Raw genomic sequence first — 18111 nt, forward strand, 5'->3', positions numbered from 1 at the left:
AGTTTGGCAAGCCGGGCAATACGGGGTTCCCTCTTGCAGCAGTCAGTATTAAATCACGTGCTTCTTCGTAGTGCAATTTTAAAATCACATCTCTGGGCATATCGCTGTTGCGCGGCTTACCCAGGGCTCTGTGGATTCTGGTGATGTGAAGCATGGTCGGGTCCGTGCCAGGCAGCAGCGCAGTAAAAAGGGTTGTAGCCGTGTCCTTAAGAGCCACTATATTTTCAGGGAGACCCCGGATCCGTATGTTGCCCCTGCGCGATCTGTTCTCATAGTCTTCGCACCTGAGCTCGAGGTCAGCGATGCGCTCTGTATGTAGTTTGAAGACTTCCTGGTCTTCATCTAAGGCGTCCGCGTTGGCATCCATCTTTTCCTCTAAGGTAACCGTGCGCTGCATAATATCTTGCAGCTGGGAGGATATTTTCTGCATAGCAGAGGTGAGCTCTGACTGGAATGTGTCTTGTAGAGATTTAGTAAGAGCCGCAGTGGAGATCACCGTCTCCGCATGTGAGGCGGCTTCTTCCTGATCTGAGTCACCTCCTGTGCTCTCTGCAAAGGCTGGGGAGAGAGCTGTTGTAGCGGCCATCTTGGGAGCGCTGCCGCTCAGAAGAAGCTCCGTGATAGTGCGACCTGCCGGCTGTGCTGCGCTCCCTTTTTTCGGCATCGCCGGTGGAGTATCTCCTGGGGGAGAGATGGGTCTGACAACGGTGAGGCTAGCGTGCTTCGGTCGCTAATTGGGGTCCAAATAGGCTGGTCGGGTAGCGGATCTCAGCAAAACATATCCGTCACTGCCGAGGTCCGCGCATGCGCCTCCTTGCACTTTATAGTTTTTAATTAATAGACTAAAGGTTAAGTTCTCTGTTGGCTTTAAAATGACCTCTCACTACTAAGACTTTTACATCCATCATACAATGTACAGGACCAGAGAAATGTTTTCCCACATGCGTCTCCAGTTCTTTCTGGGCAGGCACACATTGATTGACAGCAGGCGCTTTGGAGCTCTGTCTCAATTTTATCCATAGCTCTGCACATAATAACACTTAAGGGTACCGTCACACTATAACATTTCGATCGCTACGACGGTACGATTCGTGACGTTCCAGCGATATCGTTACGATATCGCTGTGTCTGACACGCAGCAGCGATCAGGGATCCTGCTGAGAATCGTACGTCGTAGCAGATCGTATGGAACTTTCTTTCATCGCTGGATCTCCCGCTGTCATCGCTAGATCGGTGTGTGTGACACCGATCTAGCGATGCGATCCAGCGATGCGTTCGCTTGTAACCAGGGTAAACATCGGGTAACTAAGCGCAGGACCGCGCTTAGTTACCCGATGTTTACCCTGGTTACAAGCGTTAAACTAAAAAACAAACAAACAGCACATACTTACATTCTGGTGTTCGTCAGGTCCCTTGCCGTCTCTGCTTCCCGCACTGTGACTGCCGGCCGTAAAGTGAAAGCAGAGCACAGCGGCTGTGCTTTCACTTTCACTTTACGGCCGGCAGTCACTGAGTGCGGGAAGCAGACTGCAAGGGACCTGACGGACACCAGAATGTAAGTATGTGCTGTTTTTTTTTTTTAGTTTAACACTTGTAACCAGGGTAAACATCGGGTAACTAAGCGCGGTCCTGCGCTTAGTTACCCGATGTTTACCCTGGTTACCCAGGGACCTCGGCATCGTTGGTCGCTGGAGAGCTGTCTGTGTGACAGCTCCCCAGCGACCACACTACGATTTACCTACGATCACGGCCAGGTCATATCGCTGGTCGTGATCGTAGGTAAATCGTATAGTGTGACGGTACCCTAAGCCACATCTACACATTCAGTATTTTGTTAGTATTTTAAGCCAGTATTTGTAAGTCAAGGCCAGGAGTGGAACAATCAGAGGAAAAGTATAATAGAAACACGTCACCACGTCTGTATATATCACCCACTCCTGGTCTTGACACAACCTTGTGCAAGTGTACCTTGAAGAATTGTAGAATTGATGCTGTTTTGAAGACAAATATTAATTTGATTTAGATTTCTATTCATTTTGTGGTTTGTTAATTGAGTACAAATGAACAATTACCATAATAAATTTTGTAAGCATTTGTACTTTGCAGCATTTTTTCCACACCTGCCTAAAACTTCTGCACAGTACTGTATATGTAAATTTATAGAGAGATTTGCATTACTTTATTCCTCCCACCATTGTGTTTCCTCACTTCTCCCATGTGATGCATAACAATGTACTTTAACCTCAGCCTCAGCAGAGAACAGATTACTGACTCCTGAGAAACTGAAGCTTTAACTCAACTTGTGACTCAGGATTCAGAGTCAGTTATGGGATTATGCCCCAAATTAGAAAATAATAACTGGAAGTACCCCACTATCCTCCTTTGCATATATGGATTTTTTACCTACATGAGACCATCAGAGCCTTTCCTCACCCCTTACCTAACCGGACCTGTACACAATCTCACAATTGAGCAGGTAAGTGAAGAAGTTAATTTGTTGCTAGCAACAGAGTCATTACTTGTGACAATTTATTTTTGGCTTAAGTCCGATAAACACAATAGCAAGAAGAATAGGTATCTGTTATCTTGGTGCCTGGAGTAAACGGAGGTAAATCTCATCATATTACAGCTGCTCGTCCTTATCCAAATAGTCAAAATGACATATGCCTCAGAAATATGTATGTAGTGCACCATCTATGGTAGAGCAGAAAAAAAAACAATATAACAATTGTTAATGTGTGCATACGACACCAAAAAGGAAACATCATGTAATTTTGAAAATAACAAGATTGATAGACATGTTAATAATATGCGGATGTTAAAATGTTCAAAATATTTTCATGGATTCAGTCTTGAGTGTGAGCGCCAAGAACCACCGTGACCCTAGTACAGTGATGGCGAACCCTAAAGAGGCCAAGTGCCCAGACTGCATCCCAAAACACACTTATTTATAGCAAACTGCTATTTTAACCTGAATATTGAGGGTTTAATTTGGAAAAAAACACATACATTAACACATTAACATCTTTTGTCTTAAAAGAAAAACACAATAACAGAGCTTTTAATGATACAAATAACTTTTCATTGAAATATAAAAGTTTTCATGTGACATACTTCTCTGGAAGGTACTATGTCATAGGTAATGTTTGGAAGACACTGTGTTATGGGTACTCTCCAGAAGGTACTGTACACTGACTCCTTGGCTCCAGCACAAGTCACGCTGGTGGTCTTCTGCTAGACAAGGTGCAATAATGTCTCCCCACATTGGGAAATTTATCACTGATCATGTTGTATTGGTGCATATATATCACATAGGAGACACTGGGGCTGGAACATATACAGTTAGGTCCATATATATTTGGACAGAGACAAAAATTTTCTAATTTTGGTTATAGACATTACCACAATGAATTTTAAACAAAACAATTCAGATGCAGTTGAAGTTCAGACTTTCAGCTTTCATTTGAGGGTATCCACATTAAAATTGGATCAAGGGTTTAGGAGTTTCAGCTCCTTAACATGTGCCACCCCTGTTTTTAAAGGGACCAAAAGTAATTGGACAGATTCAATAATTTTAAATAAAATGTTCATTTTTAGTACTTGGTTGAAAACCGTTTGTTGGCAATGACTGCCTGAAGTCTTGAACTCATGGACATCACCAGACGCTGTGTTTCCTCCTTTTTGATGCTCTGCCAGGCCTTTACTGCGGTGGTTTTCAGTTGCTATTTGTTTGTGGGCCTTTCTGTCTGAAGTTTAGTCTTTTACAAGTGAAATGCATGCTCAATTGGGTTGAGATCAGATGACTGACTTGGCCATTCAAGAATATTCCACTTCTTTGCTTTAATAAACTCCTGGGTTGCTTTGGCTTTATGTTTTGGGTCATTGTCCATCTGTAGTATGAAACGACGACCAATCAGTTTGCTGCATTTGGCTGGATCTGAGCACACAGTATGGCTCTGAATACCTCAGAATTCATTCGGCTGCTCCTGTCCTGTGTCACATCATCAATTAACACTAGTGACCCAGTGCCACTGGCAGCCATGCATGCCCAAGCCATCACACTGCCTCCGCCGTGTTTTACAGATGATGTGGTATGCTTTGGATCATGAGCTGTACCACGCCTTCACCATACTTTTCTCTTTCTATCATTCAGGTAGAGGTTGATCTTGGTTTCATCTGTCCAAAGAATGTTCTTTCAGAACTGTGCTGGCTTTTTTAGATGTTTTTTAGCCAGTCTAGCCTTTTTATTCTTGATGCTTATGAGTGGCTTGCACCGTGCAGTGAACCCTCTGTATTTACCTTCATGCAGTCTTCTCTTTATGGTAGATTTGGATATTGATACACCGACCTCCTGGAGAGTGTTGGTCACTTGGTTGGCTGTTGTGAAGGGGTTTCTCTTCACCATGGAGATTATTCTGCGATCATCCACCACTGTTGTCTTCCGTGGGCGCCCAGGTCTTTTTGCATTGATGAGTTCACCAGTGCTTTCTTTCTTTCTCAGAATGTACCAAATTGTAGATTTTGCCACTTCTAATATTGTAGCAATTTCTCGGATGGGTTTTTTCTGTTTTCGCAACTTAAAGATGGCTTGTTTCACCTATACGGAGAGCTCCTTTGACCTCATGTTTACTTCACAGCAAAACCTTCCAAATGCAAGCACCACACCTCAATCAACTCCAGGCCTTTTATCTGCTTAATTGAGAATGACATAACGAAGGGATTGCCCACACCTGTCCATGAAATAGCCTTGGAGTCAATTGTCCAATTACTTTTGGTCCCTTTAAAAACAGGGTGGCACATGTTAAGGAGCTGAAACTCCTAAACCCTTCATCCAATTTTAATGTGGATATGCTCAAATGAAAGCTGAAAGTCTGAACTTCAACTGCATCTGAATTGTTTTGTTTAAAATTCATTGTGGTAATGTCTATAACCAAAATTAGAAAAATGTTGTCTCTGTCCAAATATATATGGACCTAACTGTACATCACAAGATAAACAGGATGGAGCATATACATTACAGGAGACACTGGAGATGGAGCATATACATCACAGGAGACACTGGAGATGGAGCATATACATTACAGGAGACATTGGAGATGGAGCATATACATCACAGGAGACACTGGGGATGGAGCATATACATCACAAGAGACACTGGGGATGGAGCATATACATCGCAGGAGACACTGGAGATGGAGCATATACATCACAAGAGACACTGGGATGGAGCATATACATCGCAGGAGACACTGGGGATGGAGCATATACATCACAAGAGACACTGGGGATGGAGCATATACATCACAGGAGACACTGGGGATGGAGCATATACATCACAAGAGACACTGGGGATGGAGCATATACATCACAGGAGACACTGGGGATGGAGCATATACATCACAAGAGACACTGGGGATGGAGCATATACATCACAGGAGACACTGGGGATGGAGCATATACATCACAAGATAAACAGGATGGAGCATATACATTAAAGGAGACACTGGAGATGGAGCATATACATCACAGGAGACACTGGGGATGGAGCATATACATCACAAGATAAACAGGATGGAGCATATACATCACAGGAGACACTGGGGTTGGAGCATATACATCACAGGAGACACTGGGGATGGAGCATATACATCACAGGAGACACTGGGGATGGAGCATATACATTACAGGAGACACTGGAGATGGAGCATATACATCACAAGATAAACAGGATGGAGCATATACATTAAAGGAGACACTGGAGATGGAGCATATACATCACAGGAGACACTGGAGATGGAGCATATACATCACAGGAGACACTGGGGATGGAGTATATACATCACAGGAGACACTGGGGATGGAGCATATACATCACAAGATAAACAGGATGGAGCATATACATCACAGGAGACACTGGGGTTGGAGCATATACATCACAGGAGACACTGGGGATGGAGCATATACATCACAGGAGACACTGGGGATGGAGCATATACATTACAGGAGACACTGGAGATGGAGCATATACATCACAAGATAAACAGGATGGAGCATATACATTAAAGGAGACACTGGAGATGGAGCATATACATCACAGGAGACACTGGAGATGGAGCATATACATCACAGGAGACACTGGAGATGGAGCATATACATCACAGGAGACACTGGAGATGGAGCATATACATCACAGGAGACACTGGGGATGGAGCATATACATCACAGGAGACTCTGGGGTTGGAGCATGTACATCACAGGAGACACTGGGGATGGAGCATGTACATCACAGGAGACACTGGGGATGGAGCATATACATCACAGGAGACTCTGGGGATGGAGCATGTACATCACAGGAGACACTGGGGATGGAGCATATACATCACAGGAGACACTGGGGATGGAGCATGTACATCACAGGAGACACTGGGGATGGAGCATATACATCACAGGAGACACTGGAGATGGAGCATATACATCACAGGAGACACTGGGGATGGAGCATATACATCACAGGAGACACTGGGGTTGGAGCATGTACATCACAGGAGACACTGGGGATGGAGCATGTACATCACAGGAGACACTGGGGATGGAGCATATACATCACAGGAGACTCTGGGGATGGAGCATTTACATCACAGGAGACACTGGGGATGGAGCATATACATCACAGGAGACACTGGGGATGGAGCATGTACATCACAGGAGACACTGGGGATGGAGCATGTACATCACAGGAGACAGTGGGGATGGAGCATGTACATCACAGGAGACAGTGGGGATGGAGCATGTACATCACAGGAGACACTGGGGATGGAGCATGTACATCACAGGAGACACTGGGGATGGAGCATGTACATCACAGGAGACACTGGGGATGGAGCATGTACATCACAGGAGACACTGGGGATGGAGCATGTACATCACAGGAGACAGTGGGGATGGAGCATGTACATCACAGGAGACACTGGGGATGGAGCATGTACATCACAGGAGACACTGGGGATGGAGCATGTACATCACAGGAGACACTGGGGATGGAGCATATACATCACTGGAGACACTGAGGACACTGGGGATGGAGCATGTACATCACAGGAGACACTGGGGATGGAGCATGTACATCACAGGAGACACTGGGGATGGAGCATGTACATCACAGGAGACACTGGGGATGGAGCATGTACATCACAGGAGACACTGGGGATGGAGCATGTACATCACAGGAGACACTGGGAATGGAGCATGTACATCGCAGGAGACACTGGGGATGGAGCATGTGCATCACAGGAGACACTGGGGATGGAGCATGTACATCACAGGAGACACTGGGGATGGAGCATGTACATCACAGGAGACACTGGGGATGGAGCATGTACATCACAGGAGACACTGGGGATGGAGCATGTACATCACAGGAGACACTGGGGATGGAGAATGTACATCACAGGAGACACTGGAGATGGAGCATGTACATCACAGGAGACACTGGGGATGGAGCATGTACATCACAGGAGACACTGGGGATGGAGCATGTACATCACAGGAGACACTGGGGATGGAGCATGTACATCACAGGAGACACTGGGGATGGAGCATGTACATCACAGGAGACACTGGGGATGGAGCATATACATCACAGGAGACACTGGGGATGGAGCATATACATCACAGGAGACACTGGGGATGGAGCATATACATCACAGGATACACTGAGGATGGAACATATACATCACAGGAGACACTGGGGATGGAACATATACATCACATAAAAAACATTTGGGCAGGAGCATATACATCATAGGAGACACTGGAGCTGGTGCATATAGAATTGGAGGCACAGAGACTGGCATATATACAGTACATACCAAAATTTTGGACACACCTTCTCATTTAAAGATGTTTCTGTATTTTCATGACTATGAAAATTGTAAATTCACACAGAAGGCATCAAAACTATGAATTAAAACATGTGGAATTATATACTTAACAAAAAAAGTGTGAAACAACTGAAATTATGTCTTATATTCTGGGTTCTTCAAATTAGCCACCTTTTGCTTTGATGACTGCTTTGCACACTCTTGGCATTCTCTTGATGAGCTTCAAGAGGTAGTCACCGGGAATGGTTTTCACTTCACAGGTGTGCCCTGTCAGGTTTAATAAGTGGAATTTCTTGCCTTATAAATGGGGTTGGGACCATCAGTTGTGTTGTGCAGAAGTCTGGTGGATACACAGCTGATAGTCCTACTGAATAGACTGTTAGACTGCTAAGTAAAGAAAAACGAGTGGCCATCATTACTTTAAGAAATGAAGGTCAGTCAGTCCGAAAAATTGGGAACATTTTGAAAGTGTCCCCAAGTACAGTGGCAAAAACCATCAAGCGCTACAAAGAAACTGGCTCACATGAGGACCTCCCCAGGAAAGGAAGACCAAGAGTCACCTCTGCTTCTGAGGATAAGTTTATCCGAGTTACCAGCCTCAGAAATCGCAGGTTAACAGCAGCTCAGATTAGAGACCAGGTCAATGCCACACAGAGTTCTAGCAGCAGACACATCTCTACAACAACTGTTAAGAAACCAAAAACACATGGGCCACCTGCGCAGCGAACAAGTCTGTAGGAACCTGTTCACACCACCAAAGAACTTGAAAACACAAAAGCGCACGGAGAGGTAAAAAAATACTCTGTTGTAAAAAAGTCACAGTAAATAAGCAAGTGCTAGTCAAAAAATGAAAAAAATACAGGGTATTTAGTTAATACGTTTTTTTGCAAAAAAAGTATGTCAAGCTGCTCCACCAATCGCACTAGAGCGATGCAGTTAGATCAGGACTAAAACAGAATCCCAGGTTGTCAGGTGTCACGCATGCTGGGGGTAATGGTGCTCTGCACTCCAATAGTAAATAAAGAGTTCATATGAACGATGAAGAAGAAATATGCGGCACTCACCCCAATGTTGCAGTGAAGACGTGAACTTTAATGGAGAAAATAAATTAGTACATACATCCGTCAGGACATAAGGTAAGCAGGAGGGTGAGGTAATGGAGCTTGGACAAACATTGGGGTGACTGCCGCATATTTCTTCTTCATCGTTCATACCCATAATAGAGCAGTCCTGTCTAATGTATATAATCCCTATCTGATGTATTTAAAAACCTGATCATCTGTATAGTACCTGTATGAACAGGGCTCAGAGAGAAAATATCCACGTAGAGCATGCGAGATGGAACATCTACAATGTAAATGACCCACAGAGGAGTGGTGAACTCCCCAGTCTTGTAGAAACAAGAGAACAATTATAAAACAATTATAAAACCAAAAACACATGGGCCACCTGCATAGCGAACAAGTCTGTAGGAACCTGTTCACACCACCAAAGAACTTGAAAACACAAAAGCGCACATTTTTCATTTTTTCATTTTTTGACTAGCACTTGCTTATTTACTGTGACTTTTTTGTAACAGAGTATTTTTTTACCTCTCTGTGCGCTTTTGTGTTTTCAACAACTGTTAAGAGGAGACTTTGTGCAGCAGGCCTTCATGGTAAAAAAGCTGATAGGAAACCACTGCTAAGGACAGCCAACAAGCAGAAGAGACTTGTTTGGGCTAAAGAACACAAGGAATGGACATTAGACCAGTGGAAATCTGTGCTTTGGTCTGATGAGTCCAAATTTGAGATCTTTAGTTCCAACCACCGTGTCTTTGTGCGACGCAGAAAAGGTGAACGGATGGACTCTACATGCCTGGTTCCCACCGTGAAGCATGGAGGAGGAGGTGTGATGGTGTAGGGGTGCTTTGCTGGTGACACTGTTGGGGATTTATTCAAAATTGAAGGCATACTGAACCAGCATGGCTACCACAGTATCTTGCAGCGGCATGCTATTCCATCCGATTTGCGTTTAGTTGGACCATCATATATTTTTCAACAGGACAATGACCCCAAACACACCTCCAGGCTGTGTAAGGGCTATTTGACCAAGAGGAAGAGTGATGGGGTGCTACGGCAGATGACCTGGCCTCCAGTCACCAGACCTGAACCCAATCGAGATGGTTTGGGGTGAGCTGGACCGCAGAGTGAAGGCAAAAGGGCCAACAAGTGCTAAGCATCTCTGGGAACGCCTTCAAGATTGTTGCAAGACCATTCCTGGTGACTACCTCTTGAAGTTCATCAAGAGAATGCCAAGAGTGTGCAAAGCAGTCATCAAAGCAAAAGGTGGCTCCTTTGAAGAACCTAGAATATTAGACATAATTTCAGTTGTTTCACACTTTTTTGTTAAGTATATAATTCCACATGTGTTAATTCATAGTTTTGATGCCTTCAGTGTGAATGTACAATTTTCATAGTCATGAAAATACAGAAACATCTTTAAATGAAAAGGTGTGTCCAAACTTTTGGTCTGTATTGTACATCACTACTGAATGCTGCAGCGCATTCAATTAAGGATTACATCCTCACGTCAACCCGAACTTCTGCTCTGTAGCACCTCCTCTGTTCGGCAGCTCCTGTCACCGCATGCCCTGAACAGTGTGGGCGGTGACAGGGGGAACCGGAGCTCGCAGTGTAGCTTTGGGCCACAACAAAATAGCCGCAATCTCATCCCACGACTGTGAACTGAACAGCCCAGTGGGCCTGTCCCGGTCACAAGCAGGAGGCAGCCACAGTGTAGGAGATGCGGTCAGACAATGAGCGCAGTCTCCTATGCCCAGGTGCTGCCGTATTTGAGGTGTGAAAGCATCGTATACACAACAGCAAATGAAAAAAGCTTCCCCCTGTGGCTGAAGAAAAAAATTATGAAATAAAAAACAAACAAGTACATTTAATTTTGTATTAAAAATAATTGATTATATAATAATAATTCCTTTAAACCCACAGCGCTTCCTTGTGTCACACTGTCCTCCTGCTACATGTATGTACATATCAGCCTGCTATAACAAGTTTTTAAAGCTGCACTTGACCTAATTATGAACATTCATTATTTCCACCCTATGTAACTTACCAAATTGCATACTTTCTGATGAGCTCAATGATTTATTACAGGTTGTAAACCTGATGCACAGTATAGGAAATTCTTTGTTCAACAGATAACACTTGAAAATAAAATAAAAATGACTTCATAGATAAAGGGCCTTACACTGAGAACATAGCTGCAGTTGCTCAGCAAAATTACATAATAATTCACATATTGCTGAAATTGCAGTTTGTTTTATGTATTCACTGGCGTTAATCTTTGCCTAGGTACAACTATGATATATATTTGTTGTTTAACTAACATTATGCCGGTTTTGTACATCCATGTTTCTCACGCTCTGTACACTAATTAAGCTACAAGGACTGGCTGTGGATCTCCTGACCGGCGTGTAACAGCCTCATACATGTCTATGACGCTGGCAAATTACGGTCAAGAGATCTGCAGCCAGTCCTTGCACTGTAGTCAGTGTACGGACCGCGGATGTGTGAATCTAGCAAAAGGGCGCCTGCGCGGTATCACCTATGAGTAATCAGATGGATACTATTGCGCAGGCACCGCTGGCGCCATCCTGATGGAGCCAATTTATTTATTTTCTCTAGTAAAATGGCGCCGGCGCAGTAGCATCTATCGCATTCTGAATGATGCTATTGCGCAGGCGCGGCTGCCAGTGCCATTTTGATTAAGATATTTTTTTTTCCTCAAGACATTTATATGACAAAATTAAATGACAATATGAATATTATAGACCCTTTCATGCAAAAGCGCAGGCATCGGCGCCTGCATGATGAATGTAATTTTTTTTGTTCAAACAATAAGATATGCAGTATGCAAAATACATCAGGTCAGTGACCTGTCGGAAGCTATACTGATGAATACCTAATCAGAGCACCACATGAAGACCCCCACAGGCCGCCCCTGACCAATCATTAACTCAAAACTGACAATAAAGATTAAACAACAATCACAAGGCGGATTTCATCAGCCAAGGTATAATTTTAATCAATAGAACGGCGCCGACCTGACACTGTAGGTTACTGTACACAATCCTGCTGACAGGTTACGAAATATAAGAGGTGACAACTACTAGTCTCTGCAGAATCAGATATGATGTAGATTGCATACATAAAACTAGCCATTATTATCCTAATCTTTACAACAGTCTGGAATCCATTACTTTGCTTCACACGCAACTTTAAAAACAGCCTTATACATATTAGACTTTATTATAAAGGAATGTCATTATGGCCTAGAATTTGATAAGAAAAAAAAATCAGGCTGTCATTAAAGAGTCACTAAAGGCTTTTTTATTAAAAGCTACGTTTTTACGCTTTTCCATGCGTTTTGCATGCGTTTGCGTTTTCTGTACGCATGGTGAAAAATTTAACAGGAACAAAATCTACATAAACAGACACCGCCAATGGAACTACAGTGGGCGTGAATTATGGGATAACTACAGTACAGACCAAAAGTTTGGTCACACCTTCTAATTTAAAGATTTTTCTGTATTTTCATGACTATGAAAATTGCACATTCACTCTGAAGGCATCAAAACTATGAATTAACACATGTGGAATTATATACATAACTAAATAGTTTGTGTCAGGATTCCCCTGACCACTGCCCCCAATTTATCACGATTCACACCGTGACCGTCACCCCTACGTCACGGGTCGGGGTGACTTTAGGCCAACAGACAGCTATCACATGTGCAGGGGGGCTTATCTTAGTTATCCCTCCACTGCTTACAATGTGATGAAAAAACACCCACAAGGCTATTGCCCTTTAGGTATCCCACTGCTTTTCAATTTATCACAAACTGCAGGGATTTATGTATATCCCGCTTACAGTTCCACTTAACACTTGCAGCTCTCTGGCGCCCCCCTTACTCTCAGGTCAGATTAGGTACTGTACCCTGGGTACTTGGTCGCCCGACAGGCTACCTGCTATGTACTGGCTATTGGGCACGCTGCAGCGACGCGATAAACTACTCCCACTCAGGCAGGAACAATAATTACCAACGCCGCAGTCGCTACAACATAATCCCAAAAGTCAGCACACTATCGCTGCCACCAGCTTCGATTAAACGGGTCCGAAGCTAACCCAACACAACAGTAGCGTATTTCCCTTCAGAAGACTTAGGGTACGGTTTTTAGAGCATGGAGAATGAACTAACATATAATAGCATATCCCATAAAAAATTATGCAGTGCTTTATCAAAAATATTTTATAAAGATGTTACAAATGAGACAATTGCAAATATGTACAAGGGTAATTATGAAATAAACAGGGATTAAATGAGAAAAGGTAACACTCACATGTTCAAAGCATGGCAGGCAACCATACGTCCCAGCTCATTGGACGTGCTCAGGGCTTCAGGAGGAGAGCAGAAGTCAAGAAGAAGAATGAGCTGGGGATCTGGGCAGACAGCTATAACTTCAGCCTGTAACATCCCAGAAAGGGGTTGGATCACCTCGTCCCTCCTACCTCTTCAGTCTAACTAAACTTTAAACTATTTTCTCTAATTTCTAGAACTTCGCTACAAAACATGTCATAGTCATAACAAACCCATCATTCATCTCGGATTAACGTGGGCATTCTAATGATATCAAATATGTCCTATCTGGGATACATATTTACTGAAAAAACCCTACTTCTTTACCAGATGGAGTTAGAAGCCCGTGTTTCGAGCGATGTATAGATCCTCCGATGGACTCTAACAATATATATTTTCGTATTCGTAATGTAAACGGTGTGCCTAATATCTCACAAACAGAGAACAAAGAACTTCCCTGCATTCAAGCGACTTAGAATCCAGTTCTTGCTGGAAAAGAGTTTACACTGCAGGAAATGCCAGTCGTAAATACCTTTGGCGAGGGGTGATGGAGAATTTGGGAGTTGAAAGCCAGGAATTTGAAGTTACAAACTGTTGCAGCATCACTCCAAGAAGGGGGACTTAGCCCACGCCGGCTAGCAAGAGAACTACTTATGATATTTCATACCATATCGTGACACCTCCCCCTTTTGGTGTGCGCTAGGGAGGTAGAACCCGACGGTATGCCTCCATGAGCACCTCAGTAGGTTCACCCTGGCGGGACAGTCCATCTGCATTCCCATGCTCCCTGCCCGTTTTGTGTTCAATGGTGAAGTCAAACTGCTGAAGGGCAAGGCTCCAGCGTAGCAACCTGCCGTTGGTTCCACACATGGTGTTTAACCAGCGCAGAGGGTCGTGGTCGGTCACCACAGTGAAGGGGCGACCGTACAAGTAGGGCTGCAAGCACTGCAGGGCCCAGACTATGGCCAGGCACTCCTTCTCGATGGTGGAGTAGGCCACTTCCCTCGGCAAAAGTTTCTGGCTCAGGTATAACACGGGGTGCTCTTGGTCCTCCGAGTCAACCTGGCTGAGCACAGCACCAAGACCAAACTCGCTGGCGTCGGTCTGCACCAAGAACGGTCGACTGCTGTCGACTGCTTTCAACACAGGGGCGTTGCACAGTGCGGTTTTCAACGCCTGGAAGGCCCCCTCACAGCCATCTGTCCAGTTGACGATGTGGGGTAGCTTCTTCCTGGTGAGGTCCGTCAAAGGTTTTGCCAGGCTACTATAGTGCTGTACGAAGCGCCGATAGTACCCTGCAGTGCCCAAGAAGGACATCACCTGTTTCTTGGTCACGGGAGTGGGCCAGTTCACGATCGCACCCACTTTCTCCGGTTCTGGCTTCAGGGTATCCCGCCTACCCGGTGCCCCAGGTAGTGAACCTCCCTCATGCCCATCTGGCACTTTCCCGGCTTGATAGTCAGTCCTGCTTGGTGAATTCGCCTGAGCACCTCCTCGAGATGCTGCAGGTGTTCCTTTCAAGAGGGACTGAAGATGGCAATGTCATCCAAGTACGCCACGGCGTACTTCTCCAGTCCCTGAAGCAGGAGGTTGACCATCCGCTGGAAAGTGGCAGGGGCATTCTTCATGCCGAAGGGCATGACCGTGGACTTGTACAGTCCAAAGGGTGTGCTAAAGGCGGACTTCTCCTGTGCCTCAGGGCTCAGGGGAATCTGCCAGTATCCTCGACTCAGATCCATTATTGTTAGGTAATCTGCGCCAGCTAACTTACCCAGCAGCTCCTCGATGCGCGGCATTGGGTGCGCGTCGGAGGCTGTGATGGCGTTGAGCCCCCTGTAGTCCACGCAGAACCGGGTGGTCCGGTCCTTCTTTGGCACGAGAACTACAGGTGATGCCCACGCGCTCTTTGACCGTCGAATCACCCCCAGCTGTAACATCTCATCGATCTCTTGGCGCATAATCTGCTGCACCTGGTCAGAGATTCGATAGGGTGTTCGCCGTAGTGGGGCGTGATTCCCGGTGTCCACCTCGTGGCCTGCTAACTGAGTCCTCCCAGGTCGGTTGGAGAACACGACCCGGAATGGTTCCAGTGTGGTTTGCAACTGCAACCGCTGGGGTTCAGTTAACGAGGCGCTTACCTCCACGTCCTCGATGGACCCATTGGCCTTGGCTTGGGCCAGCATGTCCAGGAGGGTGTCTTCCTCCCCGTCTTCGGGCAAGCTGCAGACCGGTAGGACGAAAGGTTTACGTTCGTGATGAGCCTTCATCATGTTGACGTGAAAGGCCTTTCGCCTACCCCGAGCGTGGTCAAGCGTGACCACGTATGTGACCGGGTTGAGCTGTTGGTGGACGACATACGGGCCCTCACAGGCTGCCTGAAGCTTATCTGTTGGTACGGGGACCAGCACCCACACCTTTTGACCCACGTGGTAGGTCCGCTCCCGGGCGTTCTGGTCGTACCAATGCTTCTGGTCAGCCTGAGCCTGCGTCATGTTGTCATGCACCAACTGCGTCAAGGTCTGCATCTTGTCACGGAAGCGCATTACATACTCCACTATGGACACTTCAGAAGGGTTCGGCTCCTCTTCCCAGTATTCTATTACCAAACCAAGGGGTCCCCGGACTCGCCTGCCGTACAGGAGCTCGAAGGGGGAGAACCCCGTCGAGGCCTGCGAAACCTATCGGTAAGCGAACAGCAGGTGTGGGAGGTACCGCTCCCAGTCGCGCCCTTGAGTCTCAACCAGCATGCGTAGCATCTGTTTGAGGGTACCATTCAAGCGTTCACACAAGCCATTGGTCTGTGGGTGATACGCACTCGATACCAGGTGCTTCACCTGCATTCTCTTACAGAGAGCCTCCATTAGGCGAGACATAAATTGGGTCCCTTGATCAGTAAGCATTTCCCTGGGAAATCCTACACGTGAAAAGATGGCCAACAGGGCATCCGCCACCTTATCTGCCCTAGTTGACGACAGAGCTACTGCCTCTGGGTACCGGGCAGCGTAGTCTACCACAGTAAGGATGTATTGCTTTCCAGAGCTGCTGGGGACGGCCAGCGGGCCCACAATGTCCACCGCGATCCTCTGGAAAGGCTCCTCTATCACTGGCAATGGGATCAGGGGAGCCTTAAGAGCAGGCCCCACCTTCCCCACTCTTTGACAGGTGACACAGGAGCTGCAGTAGTTTGACACATCTGTCCCCATCTTAGGCCAATAGAAGTGTTGAGACAGCCGGGCCTTAGTTTTGCTGATCCCCAAGTGTCCAGCTAGCGGGATCTCATGGGCAATCCGCAACAACTCACCCCGGAATTGCTGCAGGACGACCAGCTGTCTTTCCCTCAACCACTCCTTTTGTGATTCTCCGGGTACTGTCTCCCGGTACAACCTTCCTCGTTCCCAGAACACCTTCTCCTTATCAGTCTCTAAGAAGAGCGTCCCGGCAAGTTGTCTCAAACTCTCTAGGCTCGCATCTGTGTGCAGAGCCGCCTGAAACTCCTGGCTAGGGGAAGCCAAAAGCGACGTCAGGGTCCCTTCCCCACGGGAACCCTCTTGGACCTGCTCTGGGTCCACCTCTGGTTCAGTCACAGTGATGACTGAGGAGGGTCCGGAAGGCAGACAGTTCTCTGCGTTCTGGGCACTCTGACTGCGGGTGACAGCAGCTACGTAGGCTGTCTCCCCGGGGGTTTCTACAGGCCCATCAGCCGGCGCTGCTATGGGCTCTACCTCCCCATCCACCCCCAACACTCCAGGGGCAGTGCTACTTATGGGCCAGTTACCTTCCTCGGTGGCACTGGTCACTTTCATGGCATCACCTTCCTCACGGTTCCCATGCATTTCCTGTAGCACCGACACTTGCCCCTGTTAGGGGTTCCTCAGTCGTCTCACTCCGCAGAGCGACGTGGCTGGGCACGCCTGTACCTATGGACACATTAACCTTCACAGAAAAATCATTATCAGGTTCAGCTGGCACAGGTACAACATTTTAACCATCAATCCTAGGAAAAAAATGGTTAATAGATGCATCATTACAAGATAAAGCATGGTCAGGTAACACATGCGATTTCCCATCATCATCATCATCAGGGTTAACTTTACCCTCATTAGTAGATTGGGGAGGGGTGTCAGGGACGTAGTATGCAACCATCCTCCCCAAATCAGTCCCCAACAAAACATCAGTGGGCAAATTATCAGACAGCCCCACTTCCTTCACCCCGCTCCCAGCACCCCAATCAATATAAACCCGGGCCATTGGTAAGGGACAACTGATGCCCCCAATCCCAGTGACAGTTAGGGTTTTCCCCGGAATGATTTCTTCAGGGGCCGCCAGTTCGGGTCGGATGAGGGTTCGTTCAGCCCGGTGTCTTTGAGGCCTGTAGCAACATGGCCTCCCACAGTGACGTGCTGTACGTTGTCACACACCCTCCCAACCACACCACACACCAAAAGAACTGCTGCATTAGGCCCTGGGGCCTTGGCTGGGGGGTTCTTCGGCCTGTCTGGACAGAAGGTAATGATATGCCCAGGCCGCTTGCAGTAGTAACACTGGCGAGGTTCGGTGGTAGGTCTGGTGTTGTTGGCCACAGGGCCAGGACCTCTGGTGTGTTGGCTGGCAGGGGTACTGGCATTAGGTGCAGGCTTACCCCCTCTACAGCTGGTGGTGACTGGCTTCCGCACTTCAGATCTACGGTTGGCCTTATAGGCATCGGCAATCTGCGCTGCTTTCGTCACGTCTTTGGGTTCTCTGTCCATCACGAACTGTCGCACCTCAGCTGGGCAAAGATGAAAGAACTGGTCTTTGATCATCAGGTCTCGCAGC

At 46.5% G+C, this 18111-nt stretch overlaps 1 protein-coding gene across 3 annotated transcripts in view; it reads left to right on the forward strand.

The window, feature by feature from the left end:
• The first annotated feature begins 2258 nt into the window (after positions 1-2258).
• The window catches only part of SLC19A3 (solute carrier family 19 member 3), a 53041-nt gene continuing 37188 nt past the window's right edge, over positions 2259-18111 (forward strand). For all 3 annotated transcript variants that reach the window (XM_069727835.1, XM_069727834.1, XM_069727836.1), the window contains exon 1: positions 2259-2476. In XM_069727835.1, coding sequence (XP_069583936.1) covers positions 2327-2476 — 150 coding nt within the window. In that variant the 5' untranslated portion in view covers positions 2259-2326. The remainder of the gene's footprint in view (positions 2477-18111) is intronic.

This window comes from Ranitomeya imitator, chromosome 5, assembly GCF_032444005.1.
Source record: "Ranitomeya imitator isolate aRanImi1 chromosome 5, aRanImi1.pri, whole genome shotgun sequence".
NCBI lineage: Eukaryota > Metazoa > Chordata > Amphibia > Anura > Dendrobatidae > Ranitomeya > Ranitomeya imitator.